Below are 21090 nucleotides of genomic sequence, written 5' to 3' on the forward strand. Positions count from 1 at the left end.
TTCATCAAAATTCTTAAGACTATCAAGGGGTACGTGGACCCCAGCTCCTAAATCAGTGCTTCAATTTTCTCTATTCCTTTGGTTCCTTTAGGTTTACATACTTAATTCATGCATACACTTCAGGAACACAAAATACTCACTTCAAATGGCTCTTGAAAAAAAAAAAAAAAAAAAAAAAAAAAAAAAATCACAATTTAAAAACAGTTCTCATGTGTCTGAATTATTTCTTCCGTCAAAAATTATTTACATCCATGTGTAATGTCCCCACGAAATTACTCAATTTTGGGGTGGTTGTTCTGTCTCATGTAGTTCTCTACTGTTCTACGGGGCCAATGGGCTTTCATTGCCATGATGGGTGTAGCGAATAGGCGAGTGGCTATATGTTCTGAAACAGCTCAGATCTTGAAGAGAAAGGTGAGAAGGACCAATCTGTATTGAGCAGGTTTAACCCACCCTGCGGCCTTGCAGCTCTTTTCCTGTCAAGAGCAACTTTAAGTAGAATGGTATGGTTTGAATGTGGTTGCCCCTTCTCCTACTGTGCACATGTTGCCTGTTAGGGAACATGAAACCGTTGAAGCTCCGGAACAATAACCGCTTTTCTTTGAGCTCATAGCTTCTTCTTGGTGGCCTCCTACCCCGATTATTCTCTCATACAATGCGCCTGACTGAGTGAGCATCCTACCTCAATAGTTTTGCGTTTTTGTTTGATCACAAGTGGTGAAGTGTACATTGATAGTTTAACTTTACATTAAAAATATTTTTTCAATTTAAAATGATTAACTTTATACTTCAGGCTGAATTTAAGAGAGACAGTGCTAGCTATTTAATGGGTGGGCACTGTTCTCAATAAAACATTGGAGGACATCTGGATTGCATCTTTCCACAGCTCCTCCAGGCTTTAGCTGGGCTCTACACTGCAAGGAAAAATGTGGGCGCAACATGTTGTTAGGGTCTATGACTTCAGAAGATCAGTAGGAGACCCAGACAGTCAATTTTCACATCTTATTCTCATTCAATTGAAGAGCACTTTCAAACAGTGGCCTGCTCCAAAATACCAGAGAACAATAGAATAGGGTTCAACACTTGCCTTGACTGACACAGTTGTGGCTAAGACATTGTATTTGAAGGCAGGATCCTTCCCACCAGATGGGAAGACAGTTACTTTTCACCAGTAGCTGAAAATTTTGTAACCATTTTGAAGGTAAGTAACATTTTATTTTTCAGTTGGACACCACCTTCTTTTTTTTCCCAGAAGACCACTTTACCAATAAAATGGGCCTGGTTCTACTATAGAAACCAATTGCAAAATTCTCACAATAAATTAGGATAAATAAAAATTCAAGGACCTTCAGGGCAGCAGGAATCCAAAATAACAAACAACTGGGTCCTTATGAGCACATTACCCCAATAGACTGACTGCTTGCTAATCCTGCCACGCTTTGAGAACTCGATCTCATGCCACCTCACTTATCTCAATTGGCTGACTCTTTCCGACACTTTAATCACCTGCTCTTTTTTTTCCCCCACATTGTTAGAGCTGGCTAGGTGCTTTCCGTCTCCCCACACATCATTTTGCAGTGTGAGTACACCCCGCGAGGGCCTCTGGGGTCATTAACGCATACAAGGGGCGTGGAACTTTCCCGTAGCATTGACCCCACTAATGCACACCAAAGGGCACTTGAGGATTGTTGTGTCTGTCAAGCTCAAAGCCTATAAGTTTATTTTTAATGATGAATCCTGGTGTGAATATCCTACATGGAGGGACAAGCAATGCATACAGTGAAGCAAGGCCTCCTGTCACATGGGAGTTTAAAATAACTGATTCTCTCCAGCTGTTGTCATGACCCAATCACACACTTTCCAAGGTCACCCAATCACTGGGTCTGATAATGTCTGTTTTTTTCTCACACACTTACTCTCAACCGTTTGTCTTATTATGGATGACATATGTGGATGGAGAAGTGTCAACGCTTATCGACAAGCCAATCCCTTGTGTCCGAACAAAACAAAAAGTAGAGATTGTTGAGGCAAATTTTGTGCTGAAGTCTTTTTGATCATGTCACAATACGGTTGGCTTTCAAGTTTACCTGGAAAAAAAACAACTCTTGAAAACGGTACTGAAAATTTATATACACATCCAAAGTTTAGGAGCATGATGTAATAAAAAGGTGCATGCATGCAGGGGTAAAATCCTACTCGGATATTGTAAATATTCACTAATTGAAATGAGTAAATAAGTCACTGTCAATATACATACAGTATCAGAGAAAGTACAGGCACTATAAAACGTGATTCCCAGAGGATAAAGTTCTATATTGCGTAAAATACAGTTATTGTTGCCTTGAACCTGGGTTACTAGGTCAAAACATGTATAAATAACAAATTAGATATGCTACAAGTTATGTGGAGAAGCATTACATTTTATGACCTACAGAAACATTTTTAGCAAAGCCAATGGAGAGATAAAATATTTAGTTTAACAATCAATGTCTTTTGGTCAATAGTTTTATGATGAACAAAAAGGTTCTACTGGTATGAACCAGAAGCAAAGTGATCCCATCTTGCTATATGACAAAGTTAGTGGAATAAAGTGGCAAGGTCAGCCTTAAAAAATTGCAGTGATTCCAAGCGTATGGTACAGTTTTCCAGTTTGACAGTAAACATGGAGGAAAAAAATATTTGATGGATTGCCAATTGATCAATCAGTATTTTTTTTTTCCACAAGAATGTTTTAATGTAAACATTTAATCATTGCATTATTTCCACCAACTAAGGTGAAGATGATATTTAAAAATCAATGATGGCACTATCTCTGTCCAAGTAAAAAACATCTAGCAGAGCGAGTGTCAAGTCACAATCTCACAACAGTTTGAAAACTTTGGAAAAGCACATGGTTTTGTTTTTCTTATTCCTCCTTACCATATTGTACAAACTAATATTTTTTTCATAATAATTCAGAGGGTACCGTAGTATTAGTGACTCTTTCTTTCTTTTTTAAAATAAAAAAAAAAATTAACTTCCAAAATCAAAACAAATTTTCTATGTAATATTCACTGTTTGTTGGTTTGGATTGTGATCTACTTTTTGCCTGTGATGAAGGGCTTGCGTATTAGAGTAATCATTTTGAATTCGTGCAAAGTATATATATCAGCACATTTTACTTTTTTTTGTTTGTTTGTTCCAATTACACCTGGGTGCAAAAAAAGTTGCCAGATGCAGAGTTAAAATAATTTACATATGACAGATTAGTGCTTGGGAAATTGGTTGAAAATTTCAAGACATTGACCCTTAAAAAAATAAAATAAAACATATGAACTTCGACCCATGCTTACACCTTTGGTTAAATACATTCTAAGGGTTTTAAGTGTGTTTGTGATTTGATGTAAAAAAAATGTGACTAAAGTGGCTATGTTCCATAAACTTGGTAATTTAATTAATTCTTTTTTGTCTACTTACTCTCTCTCCTTCTCAGTGAGTCTGTCAGTGATGGTGTCTTTGATTGAGGAGCGTGAACCCTTGTGGATGACTGGATACCTAAGCGGGATCTGGAGGAAGCACGAGATCATCAGGACTAAGTGTGCCGTATAGCCCAGAGCAACTGCCACACTGCCATCATCCTTTGCTGCAGGATGCACAGAGAAAAGATAATCCAAAATTGCATTAAAACTAGATGATCTAATCTAAATCTAAATATTTTTAGTGAGTAGTATCAAGGATTTACAACTCAAAATTAAATCAAGATTTATTTGGATCAGCACCAAATTTAAAACTTTTAGAAATTAAAACAGCATGTGCAGAAATTCTCTCAATAGGATTGACATTTGAAAAACAGTTAGAGGATGCTATTCAGAAAAAAAATACACAAACTAAAGTGACGAGTTGACTACTACTACTACTACTACAATAATAATAATAACAACAATAATAATAATAAACAGGGAAAGAGCCTCATTGGGAGTCCCTTTGAGGCTGCATAACTAAGACGAATATTGGGTGAACAATTAGAAATGGGCAATATGGGTGCAACTACAGACTGACTGACTTTGTCAAAGTGAGTTGACCAAAAAACAACCCCCCCCCCCCCCCCCCCCCCCAAAAAAAAAATCCTTGGTTGAATATAAGGTGGTGATTTGGTGTCATACAGAAGCACTTTGACGGTCAGTAGGATTAAGGGCTCCAACAGACCCTGACCCTAGGTTCTAACGTGGAAAATCCACCCCCGTAGGGCAGTATAAATTGGCTCACAATTCTGGACTTGATCTGGCTCTCTCTGGGAAAGACCTCACACAAATTAGAGCAGGGGTCACAGTGGGGTAAAATGGAGTTCATTGTATCTTCATGCATGTCTGCATGCTGCAGGAATCTGTAAGGCAAATAGTCTCAAAGACTAATTTATAATTGGACCAATGGCCATTGGATTATATTTCCTTAGAGGAATGTGGGGTGAAAGTAAGTCTGTTTTTAAAAATACATTTCTTTATGATCTTAAAAATATCAAATGAATGTTCTGAATTTTTCTTTCAATGCCAGTGTCGTATTAAGCAGCAGAATCAAAGGTTGCCTTCTTTAGCCTACCAGTGTTCACCACAGTGCATAAAATTTGTCTGCCTGGCTGTCAAACTAAAAGGGAAAGTTTTCTAAAGATGATGTACAAGAAAGGTGACAAAGAGTTTCCTGAAGGAGTCTCAGGACATGGATCACTGAACCATGTCCTGTGGTTTGATATGATCAAGATAAACTTATTTGGTACAGATGACCACCACAGGCGATTAACATGATTAACACCTGTGTGGCAGCAACCAATTGAGTAGTACAGGAGACAAATGTGACCCACTACAGTCAAGCAGGGAGTTATAGTTTGGAGTTGCATGAGTTCTGCCGGCAGTGGGGAGCTACAGTTCATTGAGAGAGCTTTGAACAAGAGCGTGTACTGTGATAGGTTGAAGCAGAGCATGATCCCTTATTTTCAGAAACTGGGACGGCGGGAAGTATGAAAAGTTTATAAAGATCCCAAACATGCCTCCAAGATGACTACTGCCTTGCGGAACAAACGCAGGCTAAATGTGATGGAATCGGCAAACATATCTCCAGACCTAACCCCATTCGCATCTGTGGAGCATTGTCATTTAAAAAGGTGGAGGTCTCTAATACCCACTAGCTTCATAATGTCATCATAGAGGAGAGGAACATGATTCCAGTTGTAACCTGTGATGCTCAAGTAAACTCCAGGCCAATAGGGTTAAGCCACTTGCTGGAGAACTATGGTGGGCTCAAAATATTGACACTTCAGGCTCGGACATTTCTACCTCGCCGTGTACTTACTTCTGTTGCTAGCTGTTTCAATGTTTGCTTAAATATTTTGAGGGGACAGTAAAGTATCAATAAGATTGTTATACAAGCTGTAAATTGTATTTTACCATCCAACCATTTTCCAACACCCCTAATGCTCTTTAGGGGGATCTCTGAAGCCGATCCCAAGTTGACTTTGGGCGAAAGGCAGACTAAATCCTGAACTAGTTGCCAGTCAGTCGCTTGGCACATCCAGACACAGACAACCGTTCGCACAGTCACTGAGTGAGAACTGAACCCACACTGGTCATACCAAAGTTAGGCGAGCAGAGACTTGTGTACTCAACATTGTGCCAAAATGTCATTTCTTTAATTTTGTCCCATAAAAATTATACAATATAATAATAACAACATTTTAAAATAAATGTGAAAGACATTTTCACTTTTTGTCAGATACTGTAGAGACAAAAATGTTGGGCTTTGGGATCACTGCATCTACATGAAAGGGAAATGGAAAAAATAGTTTTCCCTTTTGCAACTATCACAGCTCCCACTGTTCTGGTAAGACAAGATGTTGGTGTGCCTGTGAGAATTTTAGTCCATTCATCCAAGAGAACCTTTTTGAAATCTTGGACTACACCACCGAGCCAGATGTCTCAATCTATGTTGTAGTGTATCCAAAATGTATTTCGTGTGGTTGAAATCAGGGTTCCTTAAGTTCTTCCACATGATCCATCCATCTTCTGAACCGCTTATCCTCACTAGGGTAAGAGCTGTGCTGGCGTCTATCTCAATTGACTGTTTGTGAGAGACAGGCTGCACGCTGAACTGGTCAAAAGGCAGTTGCTGGCCACATTTTGCCAAACAACCACACACTTAAATTCACACGTACGTACAAGTTAAAGTCTAGAACCGACCACACATGTTTATGGAAAGTGGGGGGAAACTGGAATACTTGGGAGAAAACCCACGCCGCAGAGAACATGCAAATGCCACATAGGGGTTTGGGGGTGGCTGTACTGGAATTCATGTCCTAAGAACTGTGAGGCAGATGTGCTAACCTGATGTCCACTGTGCCGCTTTTCCAAACCACATTAATCCAATTCATGCCTTGATTTGCCTTGCCTTGCGCACAAACATGCTAACCTCTTTTGATACAATAGTCCAAAAGGTAATGATCTGATGTTTGTTAAATTCCTTTTTCTTTTGTTTTTCAATTCCACAAAAAAAAAAAAAAAGATTAAACTACAGGATTTTGAAAGGCACACACCTGTCAATAAAAGACCCCACAACTGACACAACATGTTAGACCAGAGTAAAAACCAAGCATAACGTCAAAGGCATGGACTACATGCACCAGCCCTGTAACACAGTTCTGATTTCGCCAGTGATTGCCAAGTTAGTATCAGGTCAACTTCATGCACAATTCATAATAGTGGGAAAATAAAGGAACACAAAATCTAGAGTGCTTCGACTCCCACAAAAATGGCCAAATATAATGTGAGGGATACTTTTAAGTAACAGAAACAGTGGTGGCTCAATTTCTTTAGGAGTACTTGCTTCATTCTGGGTGAGTGCCCTTTCAGCCTTTGTCGGTGCAGGACTGTTTCACTGTGGATGATGACACTTTCTTAACAGCATCTTCACAAGATCTTTAGCTTTTGTTCTGGAGTTGGTTTGCACATTTTGGACCAGAACAAGTTCATCTCTGGGACACAGAGCCCGTCTCCTTCCTGAGTGGTATGATGCCTAGACATTCCCATGATGTTTATACTTGCATATAATTGTTTGAACAGATGAACGTGTCACCTTCAAGCAGCTGGAAATTGCACCCAAGGATTAACGAGACTTGTGGAGCGCTATGATTCTTTATCTGATTTCCTGGCCAATTTCTTTTTATTTTCCCATGATTTCAAACAAGGGCACATTTGAGCTGTGGCCTTAAATATATCCCCAACTGTGCTGTCATTTAACTCACATGTTGTCAGTTAACCTATCAGTAGCTTCCAAAGCCATGACCTCTTTATCTGGGCTTCCCCTTGTTTTTTTTTTGAGACAGTACTTTTTGTGTATATAAACTTAAACTTTGCATAAAATAATATAAAGTTCTCTGTCATTATTGTGGCATTTAACAAAATTAAATAATTTTGGTGATGCTGACTGACCTGAAACAGGAGGGGTTTAGTCTAATTTGACTACAGGCAGTGAGTCAAAAAAGGTCAAATGTGTGTTTTTGCATAGTACATGTAAACTTCTCCCTTCAACTGTACATACAAAGGTACTGTACCTTTCAATGAGACTGGCACAGCATGATGTGTGAATTGAGTTTTAACGGTTATTATTAAACAAAATCCACAGTAGAGTAAGAGATGTTAGATTTTTTTCTTTAAATTTATGATACCATAATTTCACAATTCGTGACAATAAAAACATTGTTTATACTGGATGCTTTCGTGTCAGTGTTTACATTTACCAACACTGTCAGAATTATTTCAGAAATGGGATCAAATACTTTTTACTTGGAGAAACTAACGTTATCTTGTCGACATTTTTGTGTAGTGTGCTTTCTGTCTGAAGTCGACTGAAGTTTTGATTTGTCAGTATCCTCAGCATGTGTTGTACCAGTGAACATATCGCAACAAATGCACACGAGACGCTTTTCTTTGTATTGCTTTTGAAAAAAAAAAAAGTTTTTTTTTTTTTTTCCAAGTGTTACTCAGCTGTTGAGAAGGCCATGAATACACGACTCATGTATTTATCCCTCATGGCGTTATGCGCAGAGAGGGCACTGGTAAGTAGCAGACAGCAGATCTCATCTGAGATACCCACTCCTGTTTTCGAGAACTTGAAAGTGTCCCTTAAATTATATTTACCAATGTTTCTGATACTTGAAGCACTCAAGTTTGGGTGTTTGTCCAATATCCTGCTATTGTGAATGCAGCAGGAAGTTAATATATACAAACTTGGTAATTACTGGAGGGAGTTTAAAGTACAGGGGACATCCCTATAAACATTCTAAAATAGATATTGTAATGAAAAATACATATAACAGTATTCACTTCAATGTCTATACGGAAAAAAAAAAAAAGTGAGCGGAGAGCGCGTCATCCATGCACAAAGTTGCGCAATTGAGTGTCCCTCGACATCCAAGTGGTCGCCATATTAGTCGCGTCATCTGTCCTTGACGTCATCGTCACTTCCGCCGTTGAAAACGCACAGTGCCTGCTACTATGGAAGCCGAACAACAGCGATATTCTGAATTTTCCAACGCCCCTTCTGACACGGAAGCTCTTTTCGAAAAGGACAACACCACACAACCGACTGAAGTTACCGGGGAAATATTACACTATTGTTTCGAGCCTTCAGGGCAATATTACACTATTGTTTCGAGCCATATTCAGATGATACGCCATCACGGCCAAACCGCATCCCGTCCGATCCACTTCCGCGGCGGAGATGAGCCATCGCGGCTCATCACAGTTGGCCGGTGTGGCTTATGACGGAGCCAAGCAGTGCCGCTTTGTGTTCACAGTCGAGCCGGCGCGCTTCATGCTTGCAGGCAACTGAGTAACGCATTCTCGGCTGGGTTCTTCAGAGCCGCCCCTGTCGCAAAGTCCGACGCCCAGCCTTCGCGGAAGATGTGATCACCGAACGCGGCGCCTCAGCCGGTGTGGCTGAGTTTCGGCCCGCCGTGCTATATAAGGAGGCGGTGGAGCCGAGCTATGTTGCAGGCTGAGTGAGACATTGTTGGCTGGGCGACGCGCACATCGACACATTTCATACGCAGATCTTTTGTTACGTTATGAGAGAGACCGATTACGTGGTCCGCCCCAAACTATTTTTTTTTTTTTTAGTAGCTGTATACACACCTACCTGTTATTTGGAACCCACAAAGCTCTCGTCCTTTGCACCCGTGCAATTCATTTTTCACAACGAACAGGGTCTCATTCAAACTTATGAAGGGTAATTCCATTCTCCCGAGTGTTCAAGCAATGTCCAGCAATGCAATGAGCCGGCATTTTGGGTAACACAAAGAAACAACGAGCTACCTTCCAGCAGGTAAAACTAATGGAAACAAAGGAGTCCAGGAGGGGGCGCCACTGTCCTTTACGTCACTTCCTGCTTCTTCTCGACGACAAATTCCTGAGAGGATTTTCATGGCGGGAGTTACAAAAAGCTGTATACGTCAAAATCATGTTTTGTGGTGAAAAAAACACATGGGTCCATATTGGCTGTGGGTTTTTTTTATTAATAATATACCAAAAATCATCCGTTTGACAACACTTGAGCTTTAAGTACAGTACGTCTGAGGACTAGTGCATATAGTCCATTGCCTGTAGACATATTGAGACGGAAACGTACACTACTTTCAATGTCACAATTATCAGCCGAAAATAAAAGAAATTCAGAACCACCAGGATTCTTCCTTAAGCTGCCCGCCCATCTAAACTGAGCGATAGACTGAGAAGGGCCTTGGTAAGTGAGAAGACCAAGAACCCGATGATCACTCTGACAGACCTCCAGCATTTTTCTGTGGTAAGAAAAGAATGTTCTTGAAGGACAACCATCTCTACAGCTAGCCCTGTATGGTAGAATGGGCAGACAGAAGCTACTTATTAGTAACAAGCAGATGGGAGCCCACCTGGAGTTTGGTTTAAGCCACATAGAACAATTTCAGACTATAAGTAAGTTTCTTTCGGCTTGTCCCTTTCGGGGTCACTACAGCGTGTCATCTCAGATGAACGCACATATGTTTGGCACAATTTTTACGCCGGATGCCTTTCCTGACGCAATCCTTCTCAGGAAGTGTAGGCCCCAGTGGGATACGAACCCACAACCCCTGGTTTACCAAACCAGTGCTCTAACCACTGAGCTACGGGGCCTCAACAATTTCAGACTATGTGAGACAAAATTCTCTGGTCACATGAACTCTGAGGCATGAATGCAATACATCATGTTTGGAGGAAACCAAGGATCACACATCACCAATACCATCCAGACAGTGAAGCACCCATTCATGATACCATACCCAAGACAACATATGAACACTTGTGTGAACATCTTTGTTTTTGTTTGAAGTGTGACTACGGCCGTTGTGTAAATTACAAATTCTTCTTATCTGTATAGTTCTGGATGTTTCTTTGACGACAGATTCTTTTTTACTTTGGTAGTTTATGTGTTTGGCAACCATCATCTTTTGTTCCAGAGCCGAAAACGTCCATTGCAGAGAAGAGAGCGTTTGTAATTACGACCCAAATTCAGCTTGTAATGCACACTGCTACCACCTGTAGCTTAGGTAGAACGATGACTATAAACGCAGAGTATCGTCCAAGTTTCCTGTGGTGGGATGCAATATACATGATGTACATATTAAAAATACTTACCAACGCTTGATTTTTTTCCCCTTTTTTGTGCTTTAAACATTGTTTGTTGGAAAGTCATCCAAAAACACTAAATCTTGAATGGTATTACTTTCATAATATATACAGTATCTACATTAAAGGATCCATGATAGCAAAGATAAAATACTTGTTCAGCATGCCTTGAAACAGCTTATCCACGACAACCACGAAACACAGCATGCCTTGAAACAGCTTTTCCACAACAACCCCGAAACACATGCTGGTAGACAATAAATTACCTTGAAAGTCTTCAGAATTTGGCAGCTTCACTCCGCAGATAACATAATCTGATGGATTTGCCTGTGGAATTTAATAAGAATTTTACTTTATAGACAATTACCGGGAATGCAGTATTTCAAGTACTAAAAGTATATGAAAATGCCAGACAATGCTAACAGAATGAGGTCATGGGATGACATGTTATTTGAAACCAAAACAAAGCATAACATGAAAAAGTGAGAGTTAGATTCAATTCTGACTACTAAAAAAAAATTCACTCACCACATTGATGGGATAAATGTAGGAAAGCTCAGAAAGAAGCTGGCGGCAGCGAAATGTGAGCTGGGCACTGAACTTCAGGAACTGCTCTCTAGGGAGATACCACCGGACATTCAGTAGAAAGAACATAATGAGTAATTGCTAAACAATTGCTAAAAGTAAAATACAGTAACTGTGTACAAGGACGACAATAGTTATTTTCAATATTTGGGAAATTTGGAAACATTTTCTTTTTAATTCTTTGTAAAAAAAAAAAAAAGAAAAGAAAATAGTTGAGTCTTTAAAGTATCTACCTCCAAATCAAGTTTGAAAATGAACAACTTTGTGTTTGCTGCCTGTTTTTTGTTCTGAAATTAAGTGCCCACAACATGTCAGATAGAAAGGGTAAAGATATCTTTTTAATACATTAGAGTGACTACACCTCCTGGCAGACTGTCAAAACCAATAACATATAGTTCAACAGCGTAAAATGCAGTTATTGTTGCCTTACTACTACTACTAATAATAATAATAAGAAGAAGAAGAAACAGGGAAAGAGGGTCATTGGGAATCCCTTTGAGGCTGCATAACTAAGACAAATAGTCCCCCCCCCCCCCCACCCGTCAATCGCAAGAGGCTGTCTGCTTAAAAAGTAGATCTTGTGGTAAAAAAGTCTGGGCACCCCTGCTTTAAATAATAAAAGAGGATAAAAAAACAAATGTCCCAACCCAAAAAAACATCTTCTTTACCAAGGGCTAGCTACTTAAATTCATTATTACAAAGTGCAATCACCAAGTGCAACTTCATGGAAGCAAATACAGTTAATGCATAAAAATCAATAACATAAGGTAGTAAGCACTAGCATCTCATTTGAAAGTTCCCATGAATGTAATGAACTGTCAAAGACGGTACGTCGCCACTGCTCTGCTTGATCATTGGTCCGTTGTGCATGGTCACAAACTGCCAAGAACTTGGCAGTTGCGAATTCTCTCTATTTACTTCCGGCATTTTTTCCCAATTGCATTCAGGGCAGTCAAAAAAATTGTCAAGGCAGTCACTCCAACGATTATTAATAGTGACATACCTCCACTCTTCCCATGTGTTGAAGAGGGCCAACAATTTCCCTACTCCTAATGTCCGGCAGCTTTGCAAGTCACAATAGGAGTCACATTAAAGTGTAAAGAAATTCCCTGAAATCTCCTACGGTCTTTGCTTTATTTAATTATTTCGGCCAAGATGCGTGCACTTCACAAATCATTGTCCACTAACATGCAAGGTTATTTCCCACGTACATGTAAATTTTGCTCTTTCAAGCCAACAAGCTACCATCACTAGGGAATTTGCGCGAAATCTAACATATGGTATTTCCATCCTGAAAGCACATTAGTTTCACACTGGCAACAATGGGTACAGTATGCATAGTTGCAAAAGGCAGCCACAAAAATATCCCACCAGCTATGAAGTATTTAAAGTACAATAAGTACTTTTTTTGTTTGTTTTATGACAAAGTTTTTGTATCTTCAGTCTGGCGAGTTTCCCAAAGCTCTTAAAGTAGCTGCTGTTAAGCCTCTTCTAAAAAAACAGAGCACTGGACGATTCCATATTAGCAAGCTATGGACCCATCTCAAATCTCCTGTTCATAGTCAAGATTGTTGAGAAAGTTATTTTTAATCAACTCAGCAATTTCTTGAAATTAAATGGACGTTTTGACAAATTTCAATCAGGTTTCCGAACTCATCACAGTACAGAATCTGCTCTTTTCAAAGTGCTAATTGATATATGGTTGAATATTGACTCAGGAAAGGTGTCAATTTTGGTCTTGTTGGATCTCAGTGCGGCTTTTGATACGGTAGATCACAATGTACTGCTAAACAGGTTGGCAACGTGGGTAGGACTAAATGGAACGTGCCTTAACTGGTTTAGGTCCTACCTGGAAGAAAGGAGCTACTTTGTGACCATTGGAGCTGTTCGGTCTCAGCGAACGGCAATGACCTATGGGGTCCCTCAAGGGTTTCTCCTGTTCAGGCTGTATATATGCTACCCTTGGGTCAAATTCTTCAAAACTTAAATTTTGACTACCATAGCAGTGCAGATGATAGTTATATTTAGCAGTGTCTCCAGATGGCTACAGTTCAATTGAGGTATTGTGCCACTGTCTAAATCAGATAAACTAGATGAGCCAAAAATTTTCTTCAACTAAATCACAACATAACTGAGACAATTGTTTTTGGCAATAAAGAAAAGAGAATTGCTGTCATTAAACACCTGGACTCCCATCTTTAAAAACCAAAGACCAAGGCCAAAACCTTGGTGTTCTGATTGATTCCGACCTGACTTTCAAAAATCATATCAAATTAATCACAAAAACTGCCTTCTACCATCTGAAGAACATATCTAGAGTGAAGTCTTGTATGTAGATTTAGCAGACCAGAAAAAGCTCATCCATGCTTTTAACTCAAGTAGACTTGACTACTGTAATGGTCTTCTGACTGGACTCCCTAAAAAGAGTATTAAACAGCTGCAGCTAATTGAGAATGCTGCAGTTCACGTTCTGACGAAAACAAAGCAGCCACAGCATATAACTCCAATCCTAAAGTCCTTGCACTGGCTTCTAGTCAGCTTTAGAAAAGATTTTAAAGTTCTGCTACTGGTCTATAAATCACTAAATGATTTAGGTCCTGAATACATGAAAGAAATCCTTACGGAATACAAACCAAGTAGAGCTCTGAGATCGACTGACTCAGGTCAAATAGCGGAGCGCAGAGTCCAAAGCAAACATGGTGAAGCAGCATTTAGCTATTATGCTACACACAAATGGAATAAGTTGCCAACAGAGGTGAGGTCAGCAAGTGTGAATGTTTTTAAGTCCAGGTTGAAACTATTCTTTTTTTCCTCATGCTTTTTAAAATATATCCACATTTTGATTATATTACCTGCACTACTGTATGTGGTTTTAATTCTCTATCTTTTTTTTAAAATATTTTGTCATTTTTATTGTTTTTATCCCATTTTAAATGTTTTATCTCTTTTGTTTTTAAATGCCTTTAACCATGTAAAGCACATTGAGGTACCTCGTGTATGAAATGCGCTATACAAATAAATTTGCTTACTTGCTTGCCCTGGGTGCAATTTTCATTGCGTATTTTTAACAGCCATTTAAGGGTGATATTTACTATAGAGCCAAAGAATTGATATTATACAGATGTACTTTGTGTTGATGTTAATTTCTTGTTTTCTGTCCTTGCCAAGGCTCTGGTTCACCATCTGTGACTGCCTGGTACCTCTCAGACAAACAAAACTTTCTGGAGCAGACAGCTATTGCTTGCATACCCCCAGGCCAATCCAAACAACTGGATACATTTTTTTTGCACAACACACAAATTCAAAGAAGAATAAACAAAGTGCCACATGCAAAATATCCCCTTGTTTAGAAAGAGCATTTCATCAATGGTACAGGATGCAAGTCACTAAGCAACACGTTAAGCCACGCATCCTTCGGTATGCCTGTAATATATCACTGATGGGTAAGATGTTCATTACAAAGTGTCTTCTGTGGAGAAAGAATAAGGGAAATTACATGTTCAAACATACCTCTTGGCAGTACATTCTTTATGCAGCTTGGTTAAGGATTCTTTCTCAGACTTCAGACTTTCATGTTGATCAGAAAACATTTCCTCTAAGAGACAAAATAAGGTAGGGGGAAAAAAAATTAATGGTTACATGTGCTTATGTCTTCAGGTACATCGGGTAGTGATTAGTTAGCTGTACCCGTAATTTGCACTTGAGATCAATTTTTTTTTTTTTTTTTTTTTAAATTGGAACAAATCCATTTCCATCCGATAACACAAACCAGACTACCCAAAATTTGCAAAAAGAAAGTGAGTCAATAAAGATGCAGCTGGAGAAAATAACTTTCACATTAGCTAGCACCAACTACTGTGGTGTGTGTCTATGTATACACACACACACACACACTCACACACACACACACACACACACACAGTTGAAGCCAGACGTTTGCATACACTGTGCATAAATTTTTTTCCGTCTTCCTGTCTGAAGTCAAATCAGACTAAACTCTTCTGTTTCAAGTCAGGATGACCAAAATTATTTAATTTTGTTAAAAGCGATTAGAGAGAATTTCTCAGAGGATTTTTTAATACTATTTTCTTCAGAGTCAAAAGTTTGCATACACAAAAAGTACTATGTCTTTAAAGAACACTGGGAATCCCAGATAATGAGGTCCTGACTTTGGAAGCTCATGATAGGTTAACTGACATGTGAGTTGAAGGGGAAATCCAGTGTTTCGCATGAACAATGTATCCGATAGGTCATGTAGTACGTACTCTATTTCGACAATGTGATGTTAAATCCTCTCTCATTTAATAGTGTTTTGAGAAGATTTTTATCGACAATTACGAATTTTCAGGGGCGCTGCCATTTTCGCGAGTCACATGCCTTACGTGCGTGGCTGTGATGTGTAAGGCGCCGCACCAAAGGCTCGATTACATTGTACCTAGCACTAATTTCAAAGATTTATCCTCATCTCATGAAGAAATAGCAGTATCGATTGATTGGGAAGAGGGAGGAATACTTCCATAAAGATTTGAACATGTGGCTGTAAATAAGGTTGAATACTCGGATGGTTCTTTGGGCGGAATGATGCCGGAGTCTGACTACTCGGAGGCATACGCGGGGGACGCAAGTCTGTAAATAAAGACCCCCAGAGCTCCGGGACGGCAAACGCGGATGGTTCTTTGGACGGGAATGACGCGGAGTTTGACGCGGGAGCTCAGGAGCCGAGCTTCGGCGTCCGGCAAAGGCCGCGAGCTGAGCTGTAATCGAGCCTTTGGTGCAGCACCTTATACGTCACATCCGCGCACCTAAGTATGCGACACCCGAAAATGGCAGCACCCCTGAAATTTCGGAATTGTCAATAAAAATCTTCTCAAAACACTATTAAATGACAGAGGATTTAACATCACTTTGTCAAAATAGAGTACATATTACATGACCTATTGGATACATTGTTCATGCAAAGCAATGGATTTCCCCTTTAAATGACGGGAGACCTAGCAATATAGTTAAGGCAACACCTCAAACGCTCTGATTCCTTGTTTAAAGGAAGGTTGTTAAAGGCGGTCCACAAATATGGCTCATCCTTGGGTGCAATTTCCAGATGCTTGAAGATTGCCACGCTCATCTGCTCAAACAATTACACAGAAGTATAAACACCATGCCAATGTCCAGCCATCATACTGCTGAGGAAAGAGAATGGGTCTGTGCCCTGGAGATGAATGTGTTTTGATCAGAAATGTGTGAATCAACCCCAGAAGAAAAGCTAAAGACCTTGGAAAGATGCTGGATGTAGCCAGTAAAAAAAAAAGTGTCATTATCCGCAGTGAAATGAGCTCTGCATCGATATGGGCTGAAAGGTCCCTCACAAAAAAAGAAGCAAGTACTCCTAAAGAAACATAAAAAAGACAGATTACAGTTTGCAGAAAGACACCAAAGTGAAGCTCTTTGGCCATAATGACCAACGTTACATCTGGAGGAAAAAAGGGTGACGCTTCTAGATCAGAGAACACCATACCAACTGTGAAGCATGGAGGTGACAGCCAGCATCATGTCATGGGGCTGTTTTGGTGCAGCAGCAGTCACTCACATTTGAAAAATGAACGGGTGTGGTCAGTCATGCCCGCAGATATAAAGTTACGGGTGTGGTCCACCAGTCATGCCCGTAGATGTAAAGTTGCGGGTGTGATTAGGGATGGAATCTCAAGATGTTAAAATAACTTATTGAGTTGTTATACCCAAGTATGTCGTTGTTACCTAATACCATAATCATAATTTATTGACACTGCATAGACTGAGACAGACACTTTTAAAGAGGTCAAAAGACATTCAATTTCAAAACTAAATATTCATATAATCAAATCATTTTATTTCATCATGATGTAATGTTATAATGTAGCGTAATTTACGGTGGTATTTATTTTCAATCCATTGATGAAAGGTAGCAGTAATGATCTATATCTTCCTAAAGCATGGAGAAGTGGAAAGTTTTCAGCTTCAAGATAACGTGTACCACGGGGGAAAATGACTGTTCGCATTTAGATATATGGACAGACTAGTCTAACATTAGAACTTAGATCAAGTCAATTTAAATCACAATCTCATACTTATTATAGTTGGAAACTGAAACATTACCTGTGTTATATCCCAGAAATGTTTTCAGTGTAACTGATTTTCCTTTGACATGGCTCATGATGTTGAGGACTTTCAACGTCAATACACTCGCAGTACGTGAAGAAGCTCGGAACATGTGCTTTTGGTATAAATTCCGAACATGCACAGTATGGTTAAGTTGCATTTCCTGTTTCCGGGTGAATACTGATTGTTTAGGATCACGCTTCTTTTGTTACCAACGTTTATGAAATAAACCCAGAAATTAATGTCAAGACCAACGTTCCCTCAAATTTTTTACGAGTCTGCGCAAACACACTAAGGCCGTGAGCGCTTCCTTTGACCACCGTGAGCAAAATCAGACGTATGCACTGTGGTCAGATCAGTGTTATCTATTGAAGCTACATGGCTCATTCAAATATTAAGAGTACAGCATTTACATTCCCATCAGAACATTTTTAAGAACAGTTTTTTGTTTTTGAAAACTTAGAATGAAAAAGTCAAACAAAAAAATACATTGCTAACCAAAGGAAGCCAACTATGAACTATAAATTTGAAAGGTCGCTTCTAACTTTGTTTCATTTTTTTTTTAACCCACAATGATATCCCCGTTTGTTTTTCTTAGTGTAAAACTGAATTATTGCTTGCAGAATACCTTTGGCAATGCATGTTGAAAGCTGAATGATGCTCTCAAACAGTTTTAAGATTAACGTTATGTTGCCTGCCTTAAAATACAGAATTTGCTTTTTGTGCACTGTATTGTCTGTGCTTTCATCCTCGATCAGGGTGTGCCAAGGTGGAATTTTAACACTATGCACCATCTCATTCTGTACTTTCTACTTTGGCTTCATACCAGACCTTTTTCACTCAAAAAAAAAAAAAAAAATCATCCAGTTTCACCACTTTCACATACCCCGACATTCATTAAAGCAACAGCACTTTTTTTGTTTGTTTTACTTTTACCATTATTGAGAGTAAAGATAAGCAGCATGTCTAACTCTTTTTGCTCTATGTTGCCCAGACTGTGTTGCTAACTAAAGCCCAGTGTTTCTAATTATGAGTGTACCCCTTCAAGAGCCGGAAGGGGGCGATTTCAGGTAAACTAGGAAGTAGAAGTAAGCTAAGCAGCAAACCATGTGCTTCCGTGTTTAAAAAAAAAAACAAAAACAAAAAAAAAACATCAGGCTGTGGATCACTGCGCTGCATCGGTTTTCATGTGCACTGAGAGTGTGCGACAAGTGCGCAATTGCATTGGTCAAGACTACATAAAATAAGCGACGTCTTTCAATATCTTTGTATTTCTACTCGTAACAAATTTTACACGTGTGATTTTTCGCTCTCGACTGTGCAGATTTGGGAGTGCGATGGCGCAATCACAGTGACTTCAGCAGGAACTGGAGCCCTTCATAAAATATTAAGAAAGAACATTAGATCGAGATATTAAGGTAACATCTCCAGACATCAGCCAGGAAGCTCGGACGCAAATGGGCCTTCCAAATGGACAATGACCCTAAGGATACTGCCAATATGGTTAGAAAGTGGTTTGAGGATAAAGTCAATATCTTGGAGCGGTCATCACAAAGCCCTGAGCTTAATCCCATTGAAAATGTGTAGATCTGAAAAGCCTAGCACAAGCATGGCCACCAATAAACTTGACTCAGTAACACCAGTTTTTTTCAGGAGGAATGGGCCAGGATTGCAGCAGAGTACTGACAGAAGCTTGTGTTACCCAAAACATTGGACCCAGTCATGTAGTTCAAAGGAAATGCTACTCAATACTAAGAAAATGTATGTCAACTTTTGACCTCGAAAAAGAAATTGTAAAATTCTTGAAGAAATTCTCTCTCTCATTACTGTGGGATTTCACAAAATTAAATAAATTAGGTGATCGTGACTGACCTGAAACAGGAGCGGTTTAATCTGAATTCACTTCAGACAGTGAGAAAAAATTAAATGGGTGTTTTTGCACAGTATATGTAAACTTCTGGCTTCAACTGTGTGCATATTGAGTGTGTGTGTGTTGTACATGTGTGTTTCATGCTTAAGCACCTTTCAAGGTACCATCACTTCAAATGCACTACATTACAACAAGCTTTCCAACTGTGCCTCTTTTTTAAGTTGTTTAATTTCAATTGTGCAAGGGTGATGATTCTCATTAATAAAGTGGTGGGAGTAACAATCACTTAATATGTCTTGGTTGTGCAACTATGCATTTGCTCATGCATGAGCAAGCAATACCAAGGTCTTATTCTGAGTCTGTCTGTACATTTATGTTTCACAAGGTGGCTTCAACATGGCACACACACGAGACAAAAGGACTTCAGGTATGTGTTGAATTGTGTCGTCTGACAGTGCTCTGTTGGAAACAGATCAGGTGATATCTGAGGATAGCAATAGTAAAATCTGTGCGGTTAATAAACTAACTTTTTCCCAAAAACAGCGAGGGGGAAGTTGTTGTGTGATTCAAATTTCAATTTTCCAAATCCAAAATGAAAACGTAAGCCTGCCTATCACAAATGTAATGATTGTGGTGTTAAAAAGATCTCATTGCACATGTTGAGAGCTAAGAGTATCTCAGCTTGAGCAATGATATTCTAAAGCAGAACCAGACTTTTACCACAAAACTAGCACCCAGGGCAATTCTGCTCTGCCTTGAGCTGAAACTCCCGCAGGAACAGAGGTAGGGGGTAGAAAAAGCAGTTCTTCTTCAAAGAGACACAGATCAGACAGGCCATATCTCTTATTGCACTGTTGCTTTCATGTAATTCCCAGCACTGCCAATCTCTTTTATCTAAACATTTTCCATCTCGTCAATATCCTTACTGGCACGAAGAGATAAAGTTTGCGTGCAGTAATCTTCAAAAACTCGAGATGTGCAATTTGTATTTAAAAAAAAAAACAAAAAACATGGTATTTAGGATCCAAACTTTAGCGTGGATAATATAACAATGATTTTTTTTTTTTAAAAAAAGCTGAGCCATCTGGTGTTGAAATTCTTATCATGAGAATAAATCAATCAAGAAGTGCACTAAAATCTCTTTAATAAGACAACTTGAAAGCCCGCGGTACTTGGCTTGGTTTCACAGAATGAACAACTATACTGTTGCGTTGTGCAGAGTAGCCTGAACATCTGCCATAGGTAAGGTCTGCTGGTTCAAAGTTTGGAAGTGACAGGCACAGCAGGCCCTTTCCTTACTATGGTTGACTCTTCGCACCGTTTAAGGCACACAGAAATGCTTGGTTTAAGTTACGGCCATACTACCCTGAAGATACCAATCTCAGCTATTCATTTTGCCTGCAAATACCGGGTGCTGTAAACTTTTGGGGTGACATCTCATCCCAAGGTTTGTGGGTTTGATCCTCAGTCTGCTTTGCCAAGATAAAAAAATGGCTGGGTTATTTCAGGAAATGCATTAGGCATAGTAAAAAGCATGCCAAATAAATCATGCGAGTGGACATTGTGGCAAATCTCTGACGGGACAAGCCGAAAAGTTAACTATCCTTTAGCACGATACTTAACCCCCAGTTGCACCTCGTAGTGATTCATCACGGGGTGTTACTTCTTTCGTTGTACAACATATTATAGTTTTTCAAGGTGTTTTGCAGAAGAGTTCTACCCGACTCCAACCCACTACTAATCAGTGACAAAAAAATCTGGCTAAATTTAAAAAGGAAAAAAACCAAGCCAAATTGAAAAGCATTTTTTCAAGTATTTATAATAACTGGAATATCTTAT

The 21090-nt window shown here is 39.3% G+C and overlaps 1 protein-coding gene across 3 annotated transcripts in view; it reads right to left on the bottom strand.

Moving 5' to 3' along the window:
- The window catches only part of uvrag (UV radiation resistance associated gene), a 91503-nt gene that overhangs the window by 41036 nt on the left and 29377 nt on the right, over nt 1-21090 (bottom strand). For all 3 annotated transcript variants that reach the window (XM_061803746.1, XM_061803745.1, XM_061803747.1), the window contains exons 10-13: nt 14760-14844; nt 11193-11280; nt 10931-10991; nt 3457-3622 (exon numbers count right to left, since the gene is read on the bottom strand). In XM_061803746.1, coding sequence (XP_061659730.1) covers nt 3457-3622; nt 10931-10991; nt 11193-11280; nt 14760-14844 — 400 coding nt within the window. The remainder of the gene's footprint in view (nt 1-3456; nt 3623-10930; nt 10992-11192; nt 11281-14759; nt 14845-21090) is intronic.

Source organism: Syngnathoides biaculeatus, chromosome 18 (assembly GCF_019802595.1).
Source record: "Syngnathoides biaculeatus isolate LvHL_M chromosome 18, ASM1980259v1, whole genome shotgun sequence".
NCBI classification, from domain to species: Eukaryota; Metazoa; Chordata; class Actinopteri; order Syngnathiformes; family Syngnathidae; genus Syngnathoides; species Syngnathoides biaculeatus.